This window comes from Beta vulgaris, chromosome 2, assembly GCF_026745355.1.
Source record: "Beta vulgaris subsp. vulgaris cultivar EL10 chromosome 2, EL10.2, whole genome shotgun sequence".
Classification (NCBI taxonomy): Eukaryota; Viridiplantae; Streptophyta; class Magnoliopsida; order Caryophyllales; family Amaranthaceae; genus Beta; species Beta vulgaris.
The window spans coordinates 52,299,941-52,324,900 of NC_079203.1; the positions used below are offsets into that span (position 1 = coordinate 52,299,941).

At 38.1% G+C, this 24,960-nt stretch overlaps 2 protein-coding genes across 3 annotated transcripts; both read left to right on the forward strand.

Moving 5' to 3' along the window:
- The first annotated feature begins 357 nt into the window (after positions 1-357).
- LOC104906422 (uncharacterized) lies at positions 358-12,173 on the forward strand. Of its 2 annotated transcripts, none has more exons than XM_048639467.1 (20): positions 358-768; positions 3,074-3,226; positions 3,823-4,028; positions 5,686-5,793; positions 7,026-7,196; positions 7,280-7,843; positions 7,981-8,055; positions 8,131-8,259; positions 8,368-8,442; positions 8,533-8,742; positions 8,942-9,094; positions 9,184-9,398; positions 9,495-9,612; positions 9,721-9,853; positions 9,945-10,140; positions 10,220-10,325; positions 10,401-10,541; positions 10,630-10,753; positions 10,872-10,988; positions 11,530-12,173. In XM_048639467.1, exons 1-20 carry the CDS (start codon positions 567-569, stop codon positions 11,910-11,912), a joined length of 3,579 nt encoding a protein of 1,192 aa, XP_048495424.1. In that variant the 5' UTR covers positions 358-566; the 3' UTR covers positions 11,913-12,173. The 2 variants fall into 2 exon arrangements, with proteins under 2 accessions (XP_048495424.1, XP_010693468.2); XM_010695166.4 differs by having other exon boundaries at positions 359-768; positions 3,850-4,028.
- A 9,809-nt stretch (positions 12,174-21,982) lies between these two features.
- LOC125495037 (uncharacterized) lies at positions 21,983-24,149 on the forward strand. Its single transcript, XM_048639468.2, has 3 exons — positions 21,983-22,304; positions 22,423-23,225; positions 23,321-24,149. Exons 1-3 carry the CDS (start codon positions 22,016-22,018, stop codon positions 23,882-23,884), a joined length of 1,656 nt encoding a protein of 551 aa, XP_048495425.2. The 5' UTR covers positions 21,983-22,015; the 3' UTR covers positions 23,885-24,149.
- The last annotated feature ends 811 nt before the right edge of the window (positions 24,150-24,960 follow it).

A 24,960-nucleotide genomic window follows, 5' to 3' on the forward strand; every position in this document is an offset into this window, starting at 1 on the left:
TATTGATAATTGTTGCACTTACTTATGTCCCATATTAAGGTAACGGATTACCTACTTATAGTCATATACTTTTTCAGGATTACTTAGCATTACTAAGTGTCATTTATATAAAGAATAGATACTTGTATATAATATGCACGTGGCATATGATTATTACAAAAATTATTAAAAGAGACGGTCTAATTTTAATATAAAAGTAGACTTAGTCACTAAATGAATTTAATTAGTCATCAAAAAATTAATCTAATTATTATTAGGCTAATTCTTTTTTAATATTAAGCTTATTATTGCCTAATTTTAATTTAAAAACAGACGTTTTCTTACAAGAGTATAAAATTGAGACAATCGCATGGTTAAGTCGGTAAATACACCGTCACATTTCTTCTGAACAGATCACCAAATCATCAGTCATCTCACATCTGCACGTATTTTGGAAGAAAGATAAATCTTACACTAAAAAATTTACATGTTCTCAAATCAATATTCTCGATCGACATTAATGGCGGATTCTCACTGATTAAGCTGAAGAGAGAGAAAGCGATAGAGAGAGATAGAGGTAGACGACGATGATGGATGTAGAAAGATCATCGCTGTGCAATTGTGTGGTGAACTTCTTGTTAGAAGAGAACTACTTGTTGACAGCTTTCGAGCTTCTTCACGAGCTTCTTGATGATGGCAGAGATGCTCTCGCTATTCGCCTTAAGGAGTTCTTCGCTGATCCTTCTCAATTTCCTCCTGATCAAATCTCTCGCTTCAATTCTCTTCGAGGTTTTTTATTCAATCTTCATCGCAATTTTTGTTAGTTTATAGTGATAGATCTACATGTTGTTTTTTTTTGTTTTTGTTCTGAAGTTCTGTTGGATTTTCGATTTCGTATTTGCGATTGCGTATACATTATACTGTAGTAGCTGATTTATTGGAACATCAACATTGGAATGAAACTTGTTGCATGAATTTATTTGATAGTAATTGATTATTTTGTTGGTAGAAGTAAGATGTATGATATTTTCTGGAGGTAATATCAATATAGAGATAGCTTCACATGCAGATTGATATGACGGAAATATTGAGTTAGAATACGGACCGGACCTAGTGACCTGTTAGTTCAATAAACCTATTAGGAGGCGAAATGTGGACGAACGACATAATGTTCGAAGATGAAGGTAATTGATTTTTGTAGAAACTTAAAAGAGTAGAAAATCAGATTTAGTGGAAGTTGAGGAGAGTATGTTTGGCAGTAGTTGACTTAAGGAAGTGAGGGCCTGAGGGCGTCAAATTTAGGGCTACATATCACAATTTGTCGATGATATGGAGGATGTTGTATGAAAGTTGAATTTAGGATGCTAAAGGGGACAAGTCCAAGTATTCAAGGTTCAAGGGCAATGAAGGAAACCTTTGCATGTTTGTGGTTCAGCCGGTGATGCTGGATTTGATGTGTGAACTTTTGCTCATGAATTGTATTACTGTTTGTATTAGTACACTTGGTGATGAATTCTAATACTGAAGGAAACTAACTGTTCGTTTGATTTTATACGATGATGGAAGATAATGGAAAGGAAGGGAGGACATAAGAAGAAAAGAAAGTAGCGTTCTCAAGGTTTATTTTCTTTATTTTTGTAAGATGACTAGAAATGAAAACATTTCACTTTTTTTCTTTGGTGGAATAGTGAAACAAAAAGTTAATGAAGAACTCTTTCACCTAATATGGAACTTTCAATATGGTATGATAGAAAGCGTAAGTATTTTTTTTTGTAATTTCAACTCCCTTTATTTTGGCAAAAAGTTATTTTTAGACCAAATAAGCTAGCATGGATGAATTTTAGCAGATTTGGAGGAAATGTTGAGTGAGTTGCAAACTTGCATCTCTATAAAAAAGACTATAACTTACAGTACATGAGTACTTTTTTGAGACTCTTGAAAGCTGTTTGAGAACGGAAGGATCGAAATGAAGCTAAAAGGTTAACAACTAAGCACACAAGTGCGCCCCTATTTAAACGCCTGAGAGACTTGGACTTGAGTCCCGTTAGGCCATTACCCAGGGAGGGGCTCCTCAGCACAAGGGAAGGGGAGGCTGCATCCGAGACATAGGGAGTTAAATATGTTTATTATGTATCCTTCATTTCTATATACTCGGATGTTTTGACTTTTTTCATTTGTTGCTAGATAGTTGGTATTTTTGAGTGTAGTTACTCAGAAAGAGAAAAACAAGTCTCTTGCTGTCTGATTAAAGTCCCCAAAAAAGTCTTAACTATTACAAGCTCCCGCGCAATGAGAAATAAGGAGATTGCAATTAATTAATTCAAAGGCTTTTAGCTGGTTAGGAATATGTGAATCCTTGTGCAAAAAGGATAAACGTCAATTAATTAGAAATGAAAGTAGTATGAAATAATGAAACTATGGCAAAGTGAACAAAATAAGTTGACGAGTCCGTGTTTATTGTCATATCTTAGAGGATGAATTCTGTATATGCCGAAACAATACTAAGCGGCAAGATACTAGTGGACCTCAAGTGTTAATTTATCTTTCTCTACTCTCTTGTATAATTGGAATCAACTGCTCAGCATCATATATCCTTCTTGATTTTGTGAGATCATGCATGATTCTATAGATTAAAGACTTGCGTACTGGGGCATGAGACTTTCTGTTCCGAGCCTACGTTTTTCTAAGAGTTGACTTCTTTGGTGCCTTTGACATAATTCTTTAATACCTCTAAAATTTCTGATGGACCTTGGAATGATGCCAATGATTTGGATCATGAATTATTAGTTTATTGCTTGGTGAAATATGTATCTGTGTATAGCTGATGACAGTGTCACAGTAGGGATACTCTGTCTCAAATTTGTGTCCCATCTTATGTTCCAATACCTATTATTTTGCCATGTAATGTGCCTTCACAAGATGCGGAGAGATTGGGACTAAAGATGAAACATACATATGATCACAACCCAGCTGATTATGCTTGAAATCAGCAATATTGCGTTGTTGCTAAAAGCCAATTGAGATTGTTATGTCCCTTGTCTAAAACATGTAAAAGAGGTATAACTGTTGCCTTTTTCTGTTTGTGTGGGAGCAGTTGCGGACCCTCAAACCTTGCTGGAAGAGAAACAAGCGCTACAAGAAAGATTGGCACTGTGCGAGTATGAACTTCGCTTAGCTCAAGAAGATGTTTCAAAAGTGAAAGAAGAATTGCAAAAGAAAACAGAACTGCCGTTGCTTGAAACGAACAGTAAGTTTCACTGATGGTTAAATTTTTATCCTCGTTTGCATATTAACTATTAGGGTATCGTGTAGAGAGCTCAAAGAATCACAGTATCTTAATTTATCACTCCAGAACCATAATAGTCATCTGTCAACAAATTATTCAATTTTTCTTGATTCTCTCATGCTAATTCCCTTATTATTTTTATTAATGCTGTTTGATATCTTTATTACTTTATCATTAGTTATTAATTATTATGTGATCAATGATTTCAGAGTATCTAATCTTGATGGATACATTCCTATTATTTACTAGCTGATGTATGCAGTTGGTCTTCTACTGCAGACAGATTTACTTGTGTAGTTTGATGCTTCTTACAAATAAAAATACTAACAGAGTGTTGGAATTAATGATTGCAAAGTGCAAACACTGCAGGAGCTGTTTATTTATGACTGCTTTTTGATGTTCTAGACATTTGAAGTTATGCTATGCTTTGTCTCTCAAATGTTACAGGCTTACCAGTATACTTTGATCATGATACATTTGCTGATTTGAGAATTGGGAAGCCATACTGATTGCGAATTAAGCCCTTTTTTTTCTAATAAAATTCTGATATTATCCAGTTTGCACTGGGCTTGGGACGTCTGCAGGTACTTATGGAAATGTTTCCTTGGACCCCCCTTGTGGTATAAGAAGACAGAAAAAAGACACCACATTGTCGAACTTGGGTCCTGTGAAGGATATTGAAAGACAAGATCTGAACTGTGCTGTGAAAGAATACTTACTATTGGCAGGGTATCGTCTGACTGCGATGACATTTTATGAAGAGGTAATGAAAACCTTAATGTTCTGTATATGTTTCTTTTTTTCTCAGTTCCTGCCTTTGTTACTCAGAAACAGATAAAAGTATCGGGTATGGATGCATATCCAAGTTTAATACTCGCTGAGGTTGACTACTTAGGACCTGGGAACACAACTTTCTGCACGTGTTAATCATTATGCACACATATGTGCAATTATGCAGAGTGTAGGTTGGCTTGTTTGCTAGTTTTTTTTATATCATTTTCCGATCTTAAAACCCATATCTGGGCATATATTGCACAGTTTTGCCTTCTCTTTCTCTCTTGTTTTTGTACTTTTTAATGCATATGTGGATTTTAATTGAAGTGTTTGAGTGAAAAACAAATTGTCTGATTAGGATTTGATACCCTTATTGGAGTGAGACAGAGCATGTAAAACAATATTAAGAGTCGAAGTAACACGGGTTCATCGTGTGGGGTTTTGTTGGAGATGGTTTAAAGCAAATGGAAGAGCAAGAATACAAGAGGATTGCTCAGGCAAGCGGAAGTGAAGAAAGTGCGTAGTGACTGCCTGCTCTGCACGGGCGCGTAGGACTTTTCTGAAGTTCCTGATCGTATTGTTGCTGTTTGCTCGAGCAGGCAATCTGCTATGTTTTTGAGGCAGATCCCTTCTGCTCTCCAAATCTTGTTTGATCTTGAACATTGATTTGTATTTATGCCTTGGACTACAAATACCTACATTATTCATACAATGTTCAATGTCATTTTCTAGGGTTCTAGAGATCTTTGCCTTACCTCTTCTCATATTCGTGCTTGTTCAATTACATGCTTATTATTTATTTGTTGTTAATTGCCAGAATTAGTTTACACTTGTTTAAATCACAACATTCTTATATTATGTCATATATTGTCATTTTTTGGGAATAATTCATGGGGTTTTTTGGATTTTGGAAACTGTTTTTGAGGATGGCCTTCTACAGCTGCAAGAAGTTGGGATGAGAATAGTTTTTCAATTTTGAATTTTTTTGACCCTGTCAACTAAGTTAACAATTTAAGATTTGCTGGCACAGACTAGAATTCTGAGGGCTTGACTAAATTCCACATCCTGTGGGATTAACATGAAAGCTAGGATTCAGCCTGAGTCTCTATAAGTTATTGTCAATGCTTGGCCGAAATTCTTCCTGGTGCTGGTAATCATCAATTGTTTCATACAACCTCCGTTTCTAAGTACATGCACCATTTTTCACTTTAGGGGATGTTCCATAATACATGCACAATTTTCCTATTTAGTCATTTTTATTGTACTATAAAGGTAATTCCCCTCCTTTAACTACATAATCATATGGGCAAGAAGAGATTTTTACAACACTCTCTCTCCTCACCCTTGGTGATTGGTCCTTGTGCCAAAAAAAGAAATGGTCCATGTATTTAGAAAGGGACGTAGTATATAATTTTGGTTGTGATGTGTTTGTTGTTACTCAGTGAGTAACTATGATATGCTTCATTCATAGTGAGTCATTTTGATGCATGATATCTAGCAGAAATATGTACACTTTGGCCAGAACCTCATATTAAGGACATTCATGATTTTAAAAGCATTATCTTGTTGTTAGATTCACTTACAGGCTACTTGTATGAGATGTATAAATGTCAGGACTTGCCTTAAATGTAGATATTTACTTACAGGTGACAGACCAAAATCTGGATGCTTGGCCTAACTCAGCTGCATGTGTGCCAGATGCTTTACGTCATTATTATTACCAGTATCTTTCGTCTACTGAAGAGGCAGCTGAGGTACATCTGAGTTTCAATCTTAAAGTTGCTTAGAAATGTTTTTATATTTGAATGACTCGATATACTTTTTTCCCCCTCTTTTCTCTTTTCTTTTCGTTAATGGAAACTAAGAGTCGTTATTCAGTTTGCTCTGTATGAATAGAAAATCTTTAGCCTCCTAGGAATCTAGGATACTATAGCATACTCAATTGGCATATATGGCTGTTTCTTATCCCATTTTTCTCTTTTGGGTCTTTGGAGGAATATCATTCCATACCAATTAGTGCTAGGAAGGTGGACACTGAATAGTATACGTATCTAATTTATTCCCTTTATTGTTTTTATGCTGGAATGTATAAGCATCTACCGATATCTTTCCTTCTGAGTAGTGACTACAGATGAAGTACAAAAAAAGACTTAATGAAATCAAGAAAGGTGCCTAATAGGTTCAGAAAATGAGAGTGGTCTTTACAAATTGATCTTCTACTTCTTGAACTGCATAGCCATATTTCTGATGCCTGGACGTAAATATGTGATTTAAGATAAAAGTTTTTTTATATAGAAAAGTTTGTCAAAACGACCTTTTATATTCACTTTTTGTGAGAAACAATCTCTTAAATTTCTTTTGGGAACTTAAGACCTTAAAGGTAATTATTCGCGAAGACAACCTTAGCTTACTTTCAAGAAGAAAAAGAATGGGTATTTATGTGCCAAAATTGAAGTAAAGGAGGTGGAAATATAAGAAAAAGAACGTAACACATGTCTTGGACATGGTGTTCTTAAGTAAGTTAACGTCTAATAATATTTTATCAGCGCCTAAAAGTAGCCCAAGGTTGTCTCTCGCAAATAAAGTTTCTTTTAAGGTCTTAAGTTGCCAGAAAAAATTTAAAGGTTGTTTATCAGAAAAAAGTGATATATAAAGGTTTGTTTTTGACAAATTTTCCATTTATATATTGCTTTCGTGAATTCTAATGTCTCATGTGTTGGAAGCTTGGAACTCTGGAGTTCTTATAGATTCTAATTCAAGTAGGCATAACCGGAGGTCATTGTGGCTTCTATTAGGTAACCCACTAACCCAGTGATCAAAGATGGGTGACTTTAAGCTTGTAATCAGTATAATCTGGTATTAGTATTTAATAGCTTCTTGGGAAAGCTATAACTAGCACTTGACATTAATATCTTCCTAGATCTCCTTCATGCACCATCACTGGGCTATATAAGAATAATGTAGCGTCTGATGTCAATCTTTGCAGGAGAAAATTGCCATGCTTAGGGAGAAAGAGTCCTTGTTGAAGGAAAATGAGGAACTGCACAATGAGAAGGATTGCTTGCTGAGGAACAAAGAAGTAGTTGATGGTCAAATAACAGCTTTATCAAGATCTATAGATAGCTTACAGAAGGATGTGAAGGAGAAGGAAATTTTGGTATTACTGGGATCTTCATAATTTGTGCTTAATTTTATTACCATTTTATACTGGGAATGTTTATGCTGTTAATATTTATATAGGTTCAACAGATGAAGCAATTGGCTGAGAACCAAAGAAAGGAACTTAACGATTGCAGATCTGAGATAACTTCACTTAAAATGCACATTGAAAATTTCCTATCTGGAAGAGTTCAGTCGGCGATTTACACTGATCAAACTCAGTCACTTTCCTCGGGAAGCCTCATGAAAGACTTTGATTCCATAACGGTGGAGGCAGGAGATGCAAACACCTCCATTACCAGTAACATTGCTGATTCTACTATTTCCGAGGAGGTTGTGCAGAAAGAGGTCAATGCTGAAATTTCTCAAGATGGACCAGCGTTATCTATTCCACTCCATAGGGAATCCGATGTTGAGGTTCAGAAAAATGAAAATGCACAGTCCCATACAGCTGAGATGCTCAATGGCGAAGTGAATGAAGCCTCAGAAAACTTGCCTGAGTCAGTACTCAGTAATGTCCATGAAGATGGTAGTAATGGAAACCAGACAGATGCTGACATTCTTGGGGATAAACATCAGGTTCTCGATAGCAGCCGTTTCCTAAAAGCAGAGAACACAAATATAGCACCCGCTTCAGACAAGATGGCAAGTTTCTTTCTCCTTTTCACTGATTATGCACACAAGGCTGAAATCTTTCGTCTGCAATATCGTATTCCATATGATTAGGCTATATATTAAAACATTTTAACTTAACATGACATATGACTCCATTCATCTTACAGGGTTTGGAGACAATCCAGATTCTCTCGGATGCGCTTCCTAAAATTGTTCCTTGTGTTCTTATAAAAAATCGAGAGGTACACTTCTTATTATAAAGCTTGTCATCTACTTTTATTGTAGCTCACTACTTATCCACTTTTATATGCCTGCAGGAGCTTCTCCCCTTGATAATGTGTGCAATCGAGCGCCATCCTGATAGTACAACACGTGACTCTTTGACCCATCTACTGTTTAATTTAATTAAACGTCCAGATGAGCAACAAAGAAGAATAATAATGAATGTATGTGGTATCGTCGAATTAATTCGACTACTAAAAGTCTTAAGAGGGCTAAAAGAATTAGAAAAGGGTAAGGTTTCCTCCCATCTCATGACGTCTTCCTATCTGCAGGCTTGTGTTAATCTCGCTAAGAATGTTGGAGAGATGAGAACAGAGACAGAATTGCTTCCCCAATGCTGGGAACAGGTAAGCCACTTTATATCTTTGATAGGAGTTTAAAGTTTTTCTTAGCATGTGCATACAGTGTGCTCACATGTCTGTATTTTGTTTTGGAAGATCAATCACATGCATGAGGAGCGTAGGCTGCTTGTTGCTCAATCATGTGGAGAGCTTGCAGGATTTGTTCGCCCTGAGATCCGTGATTCTCTGATTCTATCTATTGTGCAACAATTGATAGAGGACTCTGCAACTGTTGTTCGTGAAGCTGCCGCTCATAATCTGGCATTGTTGCTTCCGCTCTTTCCCGATATGGAGAAATATTTCAAGGTCAGCCTCAATACATATGTTCCGAGGCCATCATGGAGAAGAATTGTGACTTGGCAGATTTAGCTACAATGTAAGCTTTAGAGCCAAAATGATCAAACAAGGTCTAGGGAGTGGAGCCTCGTCGTTTTGTTGCAACATGTTAAGTCAGAAAAGTAAATCCGATACGTATCTCCAATATTTTCTTTTGCTCTTTTAATAGGTGGAGGAACTCGTGTTCCAATTAGTCTGGGATCCGGCTGGAGCAGTTGTGGATGCTGCACTAAAAAATTTGGTTCCTGCTTTGGTCAAATGGGGAAACAAGTTGGATCACGTATTGAGTTTGTTGCTCTCACATATCTTGAACTATGCCCAGGTATGCTGGTCCATAGCCTAATGCTATCTGCTTCTGTTTTAAGCTGTACTGGTTTAATTGGTTGATGGACTCTTCTTTTAAATTTCCAGCGCTGCCCACCACTTTCAGGGGTTGAAGGTTCTCTTGAGTCGCATTTACGGGTTTTAGGTGAACGTGAGCGTTGGAGCATAGATGTTCTACTAAGAATGTTGTCACAATTGCTTCCATATGTGAACCACAAAGCAGTTGAGACTTGCCCATTTTCTGCTGCTTCAGAATCAGCGGGGACAATTTTTTCCAAATCTCTGCTGCAACTATATGCTAGGTTCATTGCTTTCCTTCATTCACTTTGCACCTTGTTCGACAATCTGAACCTTGTTTTTTGTTACAATATCTTTGTACTGAGAGAGTACTTGGTCAGGGGACAAGTGGAATGGTCTGCATTTGAGTGGATGCACAAGGAGTGTCTTCCAAGTTTGATTCAGCTTGCCTGCTTTTTACCCCAAAAGGAAGATAATCTAAGAAATCGGATCACGAAGGTATGGTTGTATGACATATGTTGCCTGAATGCCTGATGCTTTATCATGACGCATGAAGATTTTTTTTTGCTTGTTAATACTTAATATTGTAGTTTTTGGTTTTTGCAGTTCCTGTTAGCTGTATCTGAACAATATGGAGATTGTTACCTGACTCACATAATGCTGCCGATATTCTTGATATCGATTGGTGACAATGCTGATCTTACATACTTTCCGACAACTGTTCAATCGAAGATTGAAGGTCTTGTATTTCTTTATTTACTTTTGTTTTCTAACATCTGTAGCAAAACCATAAATATCATACTAGGTACTTAGATTTTCACTGTTTGCAGGTCTGAAACCTAACATCTCAGTGATGGAGAGACTTGCTACCATGTGTGTCATGCCACTGTTATTGGCTGGTGTTCTAGGTGCTCCTAGCAAGCGTGAGCAATTGGCAGAATATCTGCAAAAGCTCTTAGTTCAAGATACTTCAAATGAACCTCAGAGATGCCATGCTGAAATAGTTAATGCTGTCCGCTTTCTCTGGTTTGTAGCTAACAATTGGTTAAATTTCGCTTCTGCTATGCTTTATACTTTTCTGACCTCTATGATATCTCTTGTACAGCACGTTCTCGGAGCACCATAGCATGATATTCAATATATTATGGGAGATGGTTGTTAGTTCCAACATAGATATGAAAATCAGTGCTGCGAATCTCCTGCGAGTCTTGGTATAGGCCGTACTCTTTTGGAGTTACTCGATACCCACATATATGGAAACTGTTGTTGACTCCTATTTTCTACAGGTTCCATATATTGATTCAAAACTGGTCTCTACTCATCTGCTGCCGGCCCTTGTCACACTGGGTTCTGACCAAAACCTGAGTGTTAAGTATGCCAGCATAGATGCATTTGGGTCTGTAGCTCAGCATTTTAAGAATGATATGGTATATGTGATCTGGATTATTGTTTCGATATCCTAATTTATCAAAGTGGTCGTTGTGAACTTAGCTTACTGATATTTCAACTATTTAGATTGCCGACAAAATATGCATACAAATGGATACTTTCTTGGAGGATGGATCTCAAGAAGCAACCATCGCTGTGGTCCGTGCATTAGTGATTGCTGTACCACATACGACAGATAAACTTAGAGATTATATCCTTTAAAATTATCTAACAACTTCTGTTTCTTTTTTTATCTGAGGTTGATTTTGTTCCGTTTGTTTAGTATTTGGCCTCATACTGTTCTAATTTGTGTCCTTGACCTGGTATACATCTTCTGTCTAAGATACTCCATTTCACAGCATCACCTACTCCTACAAGTGATGTCATGCGTCGTCGTGAAAGAGCCGATGCTTTTTGCGAGGCAATTCGTGCTCTAGATGCTACAGGTGTGTTCACCTTGGTAACAACTTCTGTTCTTATTTCATTTGATGTTGATATTGTTAGCTCTACCATATATACTTCATCGATTCTGTTACGTGTTTGAGAATCAGCTCCGGGAACCTTCAAATGATCATAGTTGCTAGACGGCTATGATAAGAGTTAGTAGACCATATTTTCAAGTTTCTGAATCTGAGCATTAAAATACTAGGATTCTACGCAACAAGTATATGCCACTAATGCCTGCAATCCTTAATTCTGATACTTTTAGGTATCATCCGTGTTTGTTTAATTTAGATGACTTGGATGGAGGGTGTTAAAATGATGAGCAAAATGGGATTAGGGGAATAGCATTAGATAGACGCGAATGGAGGAATATGATATTTGTGGATGATTATAGGAGATACATTCCTGGTTCATATAGCCGACCCGACCCGACCCGACCCTTTGGAATAAATGCTCTGATATTGCTGTCATGGTGGTGGTTTCTTTAATTGAGATATAGATTACATCATCTCTAGGATGACCAAGCACATTTTCTTTGTGCAGATCTTTCTGCTGCAAGTATCAGGGACTTCCTTTTACCTGCTATTCAGAACCTACTCAAGGACCATGATTCACTTGATCCTGCGCACAAGGAGGCATTAGAAATCATAATGAAGGAAAGATCCGGTGGGACCTTCGACGCCATCAGTAAGGCAATGGGTGCTCATCTTGGAATTGCTTCATCAGTTACCAGCCTATTTGGTGAAGGTGGATTGCTCGGCAAGAAAGAAGCTCTAGATTCTGCTGCGGAACTAAGTGAACCCCCTCAGCCAGCGCCACCTCCAGCGGCAGAAGACACGAGATTCAAACGCATCATGAGGGGCAATTTCACTGACATGCTTCGGGGTAAATCCAAGATTCAGGACGAGAATGTGCCATCTCAATGATGTTATGGATACATTGTGCAACAGCTTCATGTTCGAGGTGACGTGCTTTCTGATGCCTTATAAAGCTTTTCTTGCCATCATTTTTTTTTCTTAGTATTGTTCGTACTCTTGATTTATATGTAAATTTTTCTTATGAAAGATTTAGCACATGCAATTGATAGAATAGGAGTATATCTTCTTCTTTTCCCTATTTTTGTTTATCTTTTGGTTAATATTAGGAGTGTATCATTTGCAGAAATATGATCTTACAGTTTTGCAGCATTTCAATAATATATTGGCTTATCTCCTTCAAAAAAAAAATATTTGTATTGGCTTATCAGGTATCTTATGGGTTCGGCTATTTGACGCATGGTTCTTTGGTAAACAAAATCTCTTTTCTTTGTGTACATCCGAAAACTATTTTTGCACATATAAAAATTATGTTTGTATATCTACAACGAAAAAATATACTTGCTCATCCAAAATTTATTTTGTATCTTGTACATCAAAAATCTATATTATACTTGCACATCTATATTTTCTTTTGAACATCTAAAAAAATAAGTTCATGCATTCAAAAACTATGTTTGCACATACAAATAGTATTTTGTATTTTGTACATCAAGTCTTGACACATCCAAATTACAGAATAGATTATAGTAGGAAAAAGATAGTTCTTGGATATACATAATTACTTTTTTAATGTATAAAAAGAAATTATGGATGTCCAAATACATAATGGATTTTTGATGTGCAAGACATAATACAAAATTTGGATCTAGTACTTTTCCAATATACAAACTCAATTTTTGGATGAACATATACTTTTGTAGTAGTCGCGAAAGATATTTTCTTTTCTTAAAAAATATATATTAGTAAACTTTTGTTATCATGTTATGTTCATTTTAATTATATAAGAGTACAATACTGCTATTGAAATTTATGAGAAAAATACACGCTTGGTATGGAATTTGTCACAATGAACATTGCTATATTTGGATCACGGCATAATTACGCGTGAGTTTTGACAGCTGAAAAGGAAAGAAATCGACTTGTTTAATAATCTGTGGTAAAGACGATAAGGAAGCTGGTCCACCTACATAGTCTTAGGCTCTTAGGTTATAGAGTTAATAATGCTCAATGATTTCTCTCCAAACGTGAGATACTCTCCAACGAGAGAAAGAAGAAAAGTTGAGTAAATGTAGTATTCAGGAATCAGGATGAGAAAGGCAAGCAAATGCTGCTAATTGCTGGTCAATTTACTTATAATTGTTGGAGTTATTTATTAATGTAGTGAGGATTATCTATAATTATTGGGGTTATTTAAGTCTCTTATTGAAGTTATTTATCTCAAGGATTCCAAATCACTTATGTATACCAAGAATGTCTTGTCGTAGTGGTTACGATTGAGGTGTTGTGAAGGTAGATCACAGGTTCGAATCCCCCTCTTATTAGGAGTTACTAATAAATCCTAAGAGAGATTATTTGTATCTTATTTGCACGCGCATAACTACATGATTGATAAATCGTACAACCAGCCACACAGAAAACTTGTTGTTGTTCGCCTTTTCCTTTCCTTTTCTAATTGTGAAGGTTGGAAAAATGTTACTCCCTCGACAGGTGGAAATAAGTCTCATGGTCTTTTAAAGACTTTAACAAACCCAATAGAGACATAGAGTAGCCAGGTTAATTTAGGTGGAACAAACACATACTTTACTTGGATATTACGTCATTCTTTTTTTTGCATTCTTTTTTCTTTGTTCTGAGTAGCTGGCTTAATTAGGTATTACAAACACTTTTAGAAGATGACATATTTCTTTTATAACACAAACATGTATAAACATGTAGTTGTATCATCAGTATTCCGTGCAACTTATAGTAGACTTTGCAGTTTGCACGGATGGAGAATAGATTGGATGTTGCCATGCACCCAAAATAGCTTAATTGGTCTCTTCTCTCCTAGTACATAAAAGAGAGGTGGGCGTAGAATCCCTTCTTCAAGGGCATTGGGCATAAAATAAGAAATACTTGTTCTTTCTGTTGCTGTTGCTGATAAGTCAATTATGGAAAGAAAATACAAGAATGACGTTTCAACAAGGCTCGAGAAGGAGGGAAGTATACATATCTGCTTGGCTGATTAATTTTAAAATAATTGCTCCGTGGTTACTTAATAAACATTTCAAGAAGAGTGAAAAAAGTAGAGAAAAAGAGACGATAGAATTTATTTCGATCAAGTCCAGACTTTAGAGAAAGGTAAGAGAAGTACGCTACAATAAAGGAATCAATGAGAATATGCAAAAGTGAAAAATGAAGTAACGAATTCAAGATGGAAGGAGTAAATATTTAAAAGAATTTTACGAGTACAATTCTGATAAGATTTTATTATTACTTTAAATTCTTTTTTCTTTCTTATTTAGAGAGCTCAAAATGAATATAATGAAGAAAGAAAATATAATCTGTTAATACACTAGCAAGAGTGTATAAAAGGATGTCTTGGAAAACTTGTGGACTTGGAAGATTTTCTAAGTTCAATATGGCATGGAATTATGGAAAACACAAAATTTCATGACTCAGATTGTTTTTGTCATTTTCGCAAAAGCTTACTAATACTAGTCTCATGTGCCTTGGAAAAGTATGTTTGGTTGATTATTCTTACAATCTTAGCTTCTAATCAAAATTTGTGTGGAAGTTGAGTATTGACCATAAGTTGGGGGGTGATGAATGCAAGATTTACACTTAAGGTTCCGTTTGGTAGGGCGTAAAACATTTTCCCGGAAAACTGTTTTCCTCTATTTTCAGTTTTACATTGTTTGGTTGGCAAAAGAGTGTAAAACCATTTTCCCTTGGGGTAAAATTACTCTCCCAATAATGGAAAACCATTTTCCTTTCAAAATGAAGGGAAAACTATTTTCCTTATCTCTCTTGTACACTCCTCTCACTACCTCCTTACTTTCCCTTTCATTTTCCTTTCATTTCATCATTTTTCTTACATCGAACCAAACAACGGAAAATTAATTTTGGAATTGTGTTTTTCATTGTAAATTGTTTTCCATGAAAATCATTTTATTCTGAAAATGTTTTACGTCCTACCAAAGGAAGCCTAAGTGAGAATCAACCACAAAAATTCAACATCTCCTTATGTATATGCACTATGTACCCACACTATTATATGCACAAAATATTTGTTTTGGCTCCAATAATCAGGCTAAACTCTATGCAAACTTATGTTTATATTTATTGAAAATTTTACTATAATGTTAGAAAAACTTAAAATCTTAGCCTCCTCTCAAAAAATAATATAAAATAAAAATAATTAAACAAAGAATGACGGTATAAGAAAAGGTCAAGTATCATTTGAGATCCGGCGAATGTGATGAATGTGGTTATGACTTATGTGCATAATGGTTCCCATTATTGTTGGGCATGGACTAAGAAATGATTTTTTGCATGATGAGACCTTCGGCACAGGTACTCAATTAGGCATGATGATAAACACTAATTCAATGCCTTAATCTTTCTTATCCTATCAAAAAAGCCTTGATATGAGGCTATTATCTTCCCAATTGTTTTCTATGCAAAAATACCATTATGCATAATCTCAAAAAGAAAAACATAGCATTATGCATATTTTAGGTAATTTCTAGGAACATAAAGAAAGATTTTAACCATTTAGATTAATTTCGAGTTGTAGGTGAATTCACATCTCTTAAACGGGTTGGATTTCGAGTTATTTTATGTTAGAATTAATTTTCTATTGTCATTTTAAGTTCTGTGAAGTTTAAGATTACAAACGTTTATTCGGATGAATTCTAATTGGAGTCTGATATAAATGTACCAAGTTTACTTTACGACGATGTGAACACATTTGTTTATAAAGCGGCAATGCGTAGTTTTTTCTTTGCTATAGTACGTACATGAGCTTGTCTTGGCAACCAACCGTTTGAGTCTCTTAGGGGACTCAAACAGGGGTAATTTGGTCATTTTAAGCCTTGGAAATTTCACGCGCGTGTTGTTTGGTACCAATGCTAGGTTAGATTGTTACCATTGTCCGAAAATTTTGATACCAAAGTAAGGTTGCTTGGTACCAATCCTGATAATAATGTGATACCAATACCAGGTTATAATGGTACCATTGTGTAACTTTTTGAGTGTTTGAGTCTTTTTTGGACTTAAACAGTTGGTTACCAAGCCTTTCTCGTACGTACATGGTCCAACTTTGTAAGATTTGCTTCTAATTTCTATTTATGTGATGATGCTTCTTTTTGCAGCCTTCGGCTGTGTTTCTACTCTTTTGCCATCTAATAGTAGAAAGAAAAGACCTCACGCACCTTTTATGAAAAGCATAAGCATACATAGATGCATCATGCATGCTTACATTAGAAGCTTTAATTTCTTTTATGTGACTTTTGACATACAACGAACGGTGCAATGTGATCACATGGAGCCTGCATTAACATAGGTTGGGCTAAACACTTAAGTGACATCCCAAAATTCTGTTTGTGTTATTATTGTGTGTTTAGAGTTGCGTTTTGAGGTAAAGAAGAGGTTCTTTTTAGTAATAAAACAGAACTCTTTCCATACCTTGCTAACTGTATTACTTTATTTGTGCCTTTCACTATTTTCACCTTAATTTTATTTATCAAAATTGGGGTGGAGTTAAATGAAATAGTAGTACTACTTACTTTTATTTGAAGAATTTATAGGATTAATTTCATATTTCAAATATACTTATAGACAAAAAAAATTGTCGAAATCGGACATAAAAAATAGTGAAATACCTTTTCAATTGTTCATTAAGAACATGATGAGGTGATGTTCAATTTTTGGGGTTCATCTCACATAAAACTAACAATATCAAATGTGTAATATTGCTACAACATGAACATCTTTTAAAACTAATACTTCCTCCGTTTCTTTTTACTCGCTACACTTCTCATTTCACGGACTCCTAGGCAATTTTTGTAGAAGAGAGAGGTAGAGAGTAAAAAGAAAAAGGAACCCATGTGGGAGGAGAGAGATAGAGAGAGTTTATTGCCCAAAAAAGAAGTGTAGCAAGTAATGTGAAACTTCCCATGATGGAAAGTATAGCGAGTAAAAAGAAACGGAGGAAGTAACTATATTTGATACCACGGGAAACTTCCTTTAATATTAGCTTGTTTCTTTTCCTCAAATACACCTTTCAAGAATTTTATTTTTCCACAATCGGTAGAGGACCACATAGCAGAAGACTTTCAATGAAAAGCAAGAATTTAGTATGACAAATCAAATCATGACTTGCTAAATGAATCAGGTGAAGATTTTTCAACTCATTTCTTGTATGTAGGGTATTATCCTATGTAATACCGCAGGATCTCATGGTTATGAGGTGCATTTTCGTGAAATAATAATTCCATAGGACTTTTTTTGTTTGTTTAGAGAGGCCACAAAGGCCGTTGATGATCTGTTACTACTATTTCATTTAACTCCACTCCAATTTTGGTAGAATATATGTAATATAATTATTTAACTTAAGTCGAGTTTCAAGGTAAATTAAACTAAAATATCTAAACTCGAAAAAGCTTGAGACTCTGCTCGAATTCGAGTAAAAGAGTTACGAGCCGAGCCGAGCAACCCCAAGCTCAGTCTCGATTCGGCTCGTTAACTCCCCTAGTGGAGGAGGTGGTTGTTGCTAGCATATCAAATAAACTTAAAAAATTTGACCGACCATCTTCACATGAGTTTTTTAAACACTGTATCAATAAGGTATCTTGCAATAATCATAGAACAAAATAAGTATATCAATAACAATAATCTTCCATTTATTAAAAAAATGTAGTTAAGGGAGTGTATATATTTTAGGAAATTGTTCAAAAGTACTCCAAATGTTCAACACCCCACCACTTGGACTAAAAATTAAAATGGTCCCTATTTGGCCTTGTAAAATGTCATAATTTGTACACATTTCTGAAAACTGGCTCCTCGCATTCACGGACTAGTTTCCACCTCAAAATACTCCTAACATCAATCATAGTTTTTTGGTTCATATTTCTATCTTTCACTTTCAAGTTTTAGCCCCACCCTTCCTTTAAATGTCCTCTATAAATTTGCATTTTACACTACCCAAATTCTCATTATAATAACTCCCTCTCTTACACAAACACATAACATAAATCTCCTCTATACATTTTTCTCTTCTAAGCATCATTATGGCCAAGGTGGCTACTCTTACCCTACTTGCCGTGGTTGTCGTGGCGGTGCTACTATTCGAGACACCAACGACCGAGGCGGTTACCTGCAGTGCAGTGCAGCTGAGCCCTTGCGCACCAGCAATTATGTCCAACCAAACACCAACAAGCGCATGTTGTGCAAAATTGAGGGAGCAAAAACCTTGCCTTTGTGGATACTACAAGAACCCTACTCTTAGGCCTTACATTAATTCCCCTGGTGCTAAACGTGTGGCTTCTACTTGTAAAGTCAGCGTTAGCTGCTAAACATATGTACCAGTGTTACCTAATTTGTTATCTAATTCGCCCAAAATGAGCCAAAACTGACGATAATTAGCTTTTCTCAATTCGTGATTTGAGGGGAATTAGGTAACTACTGATATATATACCTTCCACAAAACAAAAAACAAAAACAAAATCTATAATTAAACTTATATAATCCTAGTAATTATGCTCTTGATCATCACTATATGAGTGTGATTAAGGAAGGTTTGTTAGGGTGTTTTTCATAGACAATTAGAAGTATAAATTAAGTGATCATATTCGTGTTTGTGGTCATGTGTTCTTGTATCAAGTCGTCACTCGTGTGGCATTACAGTGATATACGTGCATGTTATTTGCACACTTATGCGTTGGGTTCTTGTGTTTTGGAGATTATACATGCTCCTCTCTAATAAAATTGTTATTTATTAAATTAATGAATGTTGTTACATGCAATTTAGATTAGAGTGTTTTGGTCTTCTTTGGTGGAATGGTACTCTTTTGTCCTAGAAGAATTTCAACATCTTGATTTAATAGACCGTTTTAACTTGAAAAGTGAATAAAGTAGTGTGAACAGTATTTTTATTGCCTCCTTATCTCTCTACCCATATAACATACTATATTCACTAATTTTTTGTTCTTCCTATTTTGACATTTATGATGAAACGTTGAAAAATGTTGACTTTTAATTATCACTTATAAGTTTTTTATATTATGACATTATTTTTTGATACATTTTTTATGCTATCATGGTAAGAGAATATAATGGTCGAAGTTCATTATTTTATAATTGTGAAAACAAAGTGAGCAAACTAAAGTATTATAGGGAAAATGTTTGAGTAATTTTTAGGGTTGTCAACCCTTTTAGACACATTAGAATATAGTATTGATATGTATATAACAAAATGAAGGAAGAAGTGATATAAAAATAATATTTTAATATATTCCTAATTAATAAAAATACAATAATAAGATGGTTAACAACTTTTAGAATCACTCAATCAATCTCCGCATTATAGTGCAACCGAAAGCACTTAGATATTAGTACTAGGCCATACTTTAGGCCCCCTAAGAGCATAGAGTTAACTAGCTAGTAGCTACGGAAGTCGAATAGTTTCCGTACTCCCTATAATTGAAATTTTAACCAACATCAATATTGGGCTTTTCATATTGGGTCCCCATTCTTTAAAATGTCAATCAATAATAGCTGGTCCTATCTGTTGTGGCTGGTCCTAGTTGCAACTCATAAGACAGTGATCAATAAACCAGCATTAATGAATCATATTGGTGTGGTCCGTGATGCCTTAATTGGGAGAGTTTTATAGAAGTGGTACCTAAAACGGTAAAACCTCAAAGTGAATTTCTTTCCAATAACTCCTGTTTCGGTATCGAAAACGGTGTCGGACTCTTTGAGAATTGTCCGACAGTAGATGGATGTCCGTGAGGGACCTGCAACAATGACAAACGTGAGCTACCCTCGGGGGTGTTTTCGAGGAAACCCCCTCCGACGCTCAAGTCAGCTAATTACTCAAGAGGATTCTAGAGAGAGAGAGAGCTTAGAGAGATAGGCTATTTTTAGTATGAGAGAATGTACCTGCAGGAATAGTACTGGATGGCTATTTATAGGCGTACTATTCACCTGACAGGGCGTGTAATCTTGTGACACTTGTACTGTTGTGATTGATCTTGTCAGAGGGAAGATTCCCTTTACTTTGTCGTTTTCCATGGCCGTGACGGCGGTCTCAGCATGAAGACAAAAGATGACGAATTTGGAATGGTCCCCCCTTTTGTGAGCCCACGTCACCTTGGTTTGCTCTCGGCCAATATGCAATGTCCGCTAGCAAATTTGGGTTGCACCCATACAACTAGCCCCCCAGCATCTTTGATGGTCGCGACCGTCATGGATGTTCAGACTTGGTGACGTGGATGAGTTAAGGTTCCCCTATTAACTGGCTTTTTTCCTATTTCCACGTGTCAACCTGGGGTGAGTCGTTGGTTTTTGAAAAAGTGCAATCATTACTAAACTCTGGAATCCCGCTCGTTTTTTCCTTTTTGGACTCTAGGGTACGCTGCGCAAGCGACACTTGTCATGCATCCGTAGAGGCAGTTGATACGGTTTCAATCCGAGCCCTTTATTTCGGTATTTAAAAGCAAAATCCCTTTTTTCTTTCTACTTTTACTCAACTCCTTCTCCTTCCTTCAGACTTTTCTCTGGTTTTCTCCATTTTCTTGCGCACTTTAAACTTGTTGTTTCTTGGTGTTAGATTGTTTCTTTCACCTCGAAATTGCCAAAGCCTGCTACTTTTCTTCGTTCCTTTCACCATCTCCGACAAAAGGTCACTTTTTGGCTCTGTTTCCTGGGTTTATTCTCGGAGGGTTTCATTGACACTGTTGCGACATTTTCTCCGGCGAACCCTTGCTTGAGAAGCGTTTCCTGGGACATTTGTTTTTGTCGAAGTTCTTATCTTTCGGTCTATCTCTTGTTCAGGTATCCCCTTTTTCTACCCTTTAATTCTTCTTTTCATTTTTTGCTTTTATTTTTCTTCCTTGAAATCATGTCGGACCAGTCAGATAGTCAGAACTCTTTAGGAACTAACTTGATGACCGAGAGTGAACCCTCTTCTCCTTCTCTTCATGGCGGGCCCAGCTCGTCAGATTCTAGCCCCCCAGACGGGAGGACTCGCCTCTTGGCTGACCTTCCTCTTACTTCTGACTGGGAGAAAGAACTTAGATCTAAGTTTTTAAATGACCGTTCTTCTCCCGAATTGGCCAACTTGACCACTCAGTTTTTGACCGCTATGATGAGTGGAGATAATCAAACACTTAAGGAACTGAGACACCAAATTCTGGCCCGTAGGACACTTAGGCATCCTCCCCCTGATGCCGTCCCTGGGTTGGATGTTCAACCTCTGAGAGATTATGCCTGGTTAGAGAGCCTAGCTGATGCCGGGGTCGTGACCGATCCCAGCGTTTTTGACCGCCTTGCCCGAAATCCAGCTCCTTCTCATCCCTCTCATCCTCCTGTTGTCAATTTAGGTTCTGATAGCGACTCTATTGCTAGCATGGAACATGATGCTCCTTCCTCTTCTGGCCGTGACCATGACTCCCGTCCTCGTCAGTTTGACGTTGGAGAGAGTTCTGCCATGCCTTCCTCTCCGCGGCCTGAGGTGATCCCGGCCCGGACAGATGTCCTTCATTCCGGGAAATGGTTGCCTGTGGACTACAGTGACGGCCCAAAGAAGACCATTATTTGCAAGAACTGGCGGTTGGCAGCTTTAGAGCTGAATTATTGTGAGGTTGCTAGGAAATTATACGGCTTTCCTCCTGAGTACAGCCTAGTGATCCCGGCCGAGGGAGCTAAAGTGATAGACTGTCCTCCCGGTCATGTTGCCGTGTATGCTCATCATCTGGAGTACGGACTACGGTTTCCATTGGATCCGGTAATAGCTAAGATCTTCCAAGCTTTCAACGTCTGCCTTGCCCAGCTAACGCCTTTGGCCGTTAGGAATATAGTCGCCTATGTTTGGGTCTGCCGTTATAATGGCTTTCCCGAGACTTTGAACTTATTCCGGCGGTTGCACTGGCTAAGAAAGAACGGCTCCGCCGAGAAGGGTTGGTGGTCTTTGATGACGGCGCGGACAAGATGACAGTCTACCCAAAATGAGTGGGCTCAAAAGTTGGCAGGGAGCTTTTTATTGGCTGAAGGTTCCGGACAACTTTCCTCTTCGCCGCCACTTCACCAAACCCTTTCCCAGGATGGAAGATGTCACTAAATATGAGCTGACGGAGGCCGAGGTGAAGGCCTTCGAATATTTTGATTCTGTGGACGCGGTCCTTGAGGGGGATGAGGCTGAGACGAGGATTCCCCGTATTTGGCTTCCTCACGCCAAATACATCCTTGGGAATGAGCCTTTGTCCGCTGTCTTCCTATGCCGGACTCATCCAGAAGGTGGGTAAAGTAGCTTCTGGTCCGACATGATCTTCATCTATCTTTTTTACTTTTTGTTTATGCGTTAACTTTCCTTGTTGTTCTTATGTGTTAACTGCTCTACATGATTTGCTTTCAGGGGACGTCAGCTTGGATTTAGAAGAGCTGGGTTTGGACGACAAGCTACGCCCCATGGCCCCAAACCCTGATGAGCCTCTTATCGACTATGACACCGTTCATGGTTTAACAGGTGGTCCGCGAGGTGCTGGCCGGAATCCTGGACGAGGCGGGCGAGCTGGACGGACTGTCCGCCGTGCCGGCCATACATCAGGTCGCGCTCCCGGCCGAGGCGAGCCGACTCCGTCTCGCTCTGCCATCCAGGTTCCAATTAACCGGGGTGGTAGCACTACCTCGCGTCGCCGCCCCCGGGACCCTGAGGCTGAAGTTCCTAACAAACGTCAATCTGTGGAAGTTAACTCCGCAGATGTGACTGTGGTCGGGGACCAGGGGTTGCCTACCTCTCCTGCCCGGGGTCCGGTGCCGGAGGTTCAGCTATCTCCCTCTTCTCTCCTACGCAGCCCCGGGGCTGCCGTCGGGTCCAGCTCTTCCACCCGCCAGAAGGTGTACGAGCTTCTGAGCCGGCCAAGCTTTCTCTCGGACTTAGGTCCGGGAATCTACTGTCGGGCCCAAGAGTGGATTGAAACTAGCATCGTCCCTCTTTGTGCGGCCGTGAAAGCTGCGCTGTTCCACCCGCCTTCCACTGTTGGCCAACTTTTTAGGCCAAATCTGGACGTGAGAGAGGATGAGTCCATTTTCGCGGACATCCCGGCCAATGGGGGTACGTTGGGGTACCGCCTTCTGAAAGGACTCCAACTGCCCTTTGACCGTCCAGCCGATAAGTTGGTGGCGCCTGCTGCTCAATTAGCTCACGACCTTGTCGTGGTAAGTACATGTATTCTTCTTTTTTGGCTTTGTCTGGTTTTTTTTTTTTTTTTTTTTTTTTTTTTTTTTTTAACTTTTTGTGCTATGCTTTTCAGGCCGGGAATTCTGTTGTTGAGCTTATAGCTCAATACTTGGAGTATCAGCGTCTGGCTGAGAGCGCTAGCGGAACCATCCAAGGTTTGGAGGCCGACAAGGTTGGCCTTTCTGCTCAGATCTCTCAATTGGAGGCCAGCCTGGAATCTGAGAAGAAGGCTAAGGCTGAGGCTGACAAGGAGCTGGGGGAGCTGCGCTTGAAGGCCAAGGAGCTCGAGGACCTGCAGCTGAAGAATTCCAACTTGGAAGTCGCTCTCAAAGCGTCCCAGGATGAGAAGGAAACTGCTGTGAAGAAAGCTGCTGCTGAAGCTCATCAAGTTGCTGTGGCGGACTTCAAGAGGTCTGAGGAGTTCGTTGGCCTTCTCGGCGAGCGATATGATGGTGGCTGGGTGGCCGCTAAGAGGTGTGTCTGCCATTCCCATCCCAGCTTTGATTGGGAACAGATGGAAGTCGCCTTTGGCGAGGGTGTTCACAGGCAACCCTTGGCGGACGAGCCCTATATCTGCTCTGAGGAAGTTATTGCCAACATTTTGCCTACCGCTGAGGATGATGCGCCTCCTTCCTGAAGACTTTGGCGGTCATCTTCAACTTCCTCAATAGCGTCTAATAGTTTGTAATAATTTAGATTGTCAGCCTTTGAATGGCATGTAAACTATATTTTGACTTTTGTTACTGGATCCATAAATGCCTTGTTTTGAGTGGCTGACTAGTTTTGTTTGTAGTTGGCCGCCAAGCCAGTAATTTATGATTCACTTTTGTTAGATGAACCTTGTATTTACTTTGAAAATTTCTGTGTCTGTTACACAATTGCGTTGGTAGTGCTTATTTTTCTTATTGCGTCCATTTAATCCTTTTGTTTTGCAATGACTTGTTTGAAATTTTGCTTATTGCTTGTTGCCTGTTATATGGCCGTCAGCGTTTGTTTCGCCCGTTATGTGGTCACTAACGTTTATTTTGCCTGTTATATGGCCGTTAGCGCTTATTTTGCCTGTCATATGGCTTTGCATGATTGCTGAGCCTGTTATATGGCTAATTATCATTTAGCCTGTTATATGGCTGGCATGATTATTTAGCCTGTTATATGGCTGGCATGATTATTTAGCCTGTTATATGGCTGTTTAGCGTTTATTTTGCCTGTTATATGGCCGCTAATGTTTATTGCCTGTCATATGGCTGATATATGTACTTAGCCTGTCATATGGCTATTAACCTACTAGCCTATTATTGGCTGTATGATTACTTAGCCTGTTATATGGCTGTTAACATTTGTAACAATCATTTACTTACTTAGCGAAAATATGGATAATGATGAGCAAACATAAACAGAATGTCGGAAGCTAACGGAGTTTTATTTATGTATAATGCCATCAAAGGCTCCTGCCCATTACATTTCTTTTGAACATACATAATATTTCTTAAGGACGTCAGCATTCCAGCAGTTCTTCAGCTCTTTCCCATCCATTCCTTTGAGAATGAAGGATCCCGGACCTATCTTTCGAGCTATGAATATGGGCCTTCCCAATTGGCAGTTAGTTACCCTCTGTGTGAGCTTTTCCAGTGGCGGCTGTCCTTCGCAGAACTAGCTCGCCTTCAGCTAACGGTCTCTCCAAGACCTTCTTGTTGTAAGCTTTACGGATTCGGT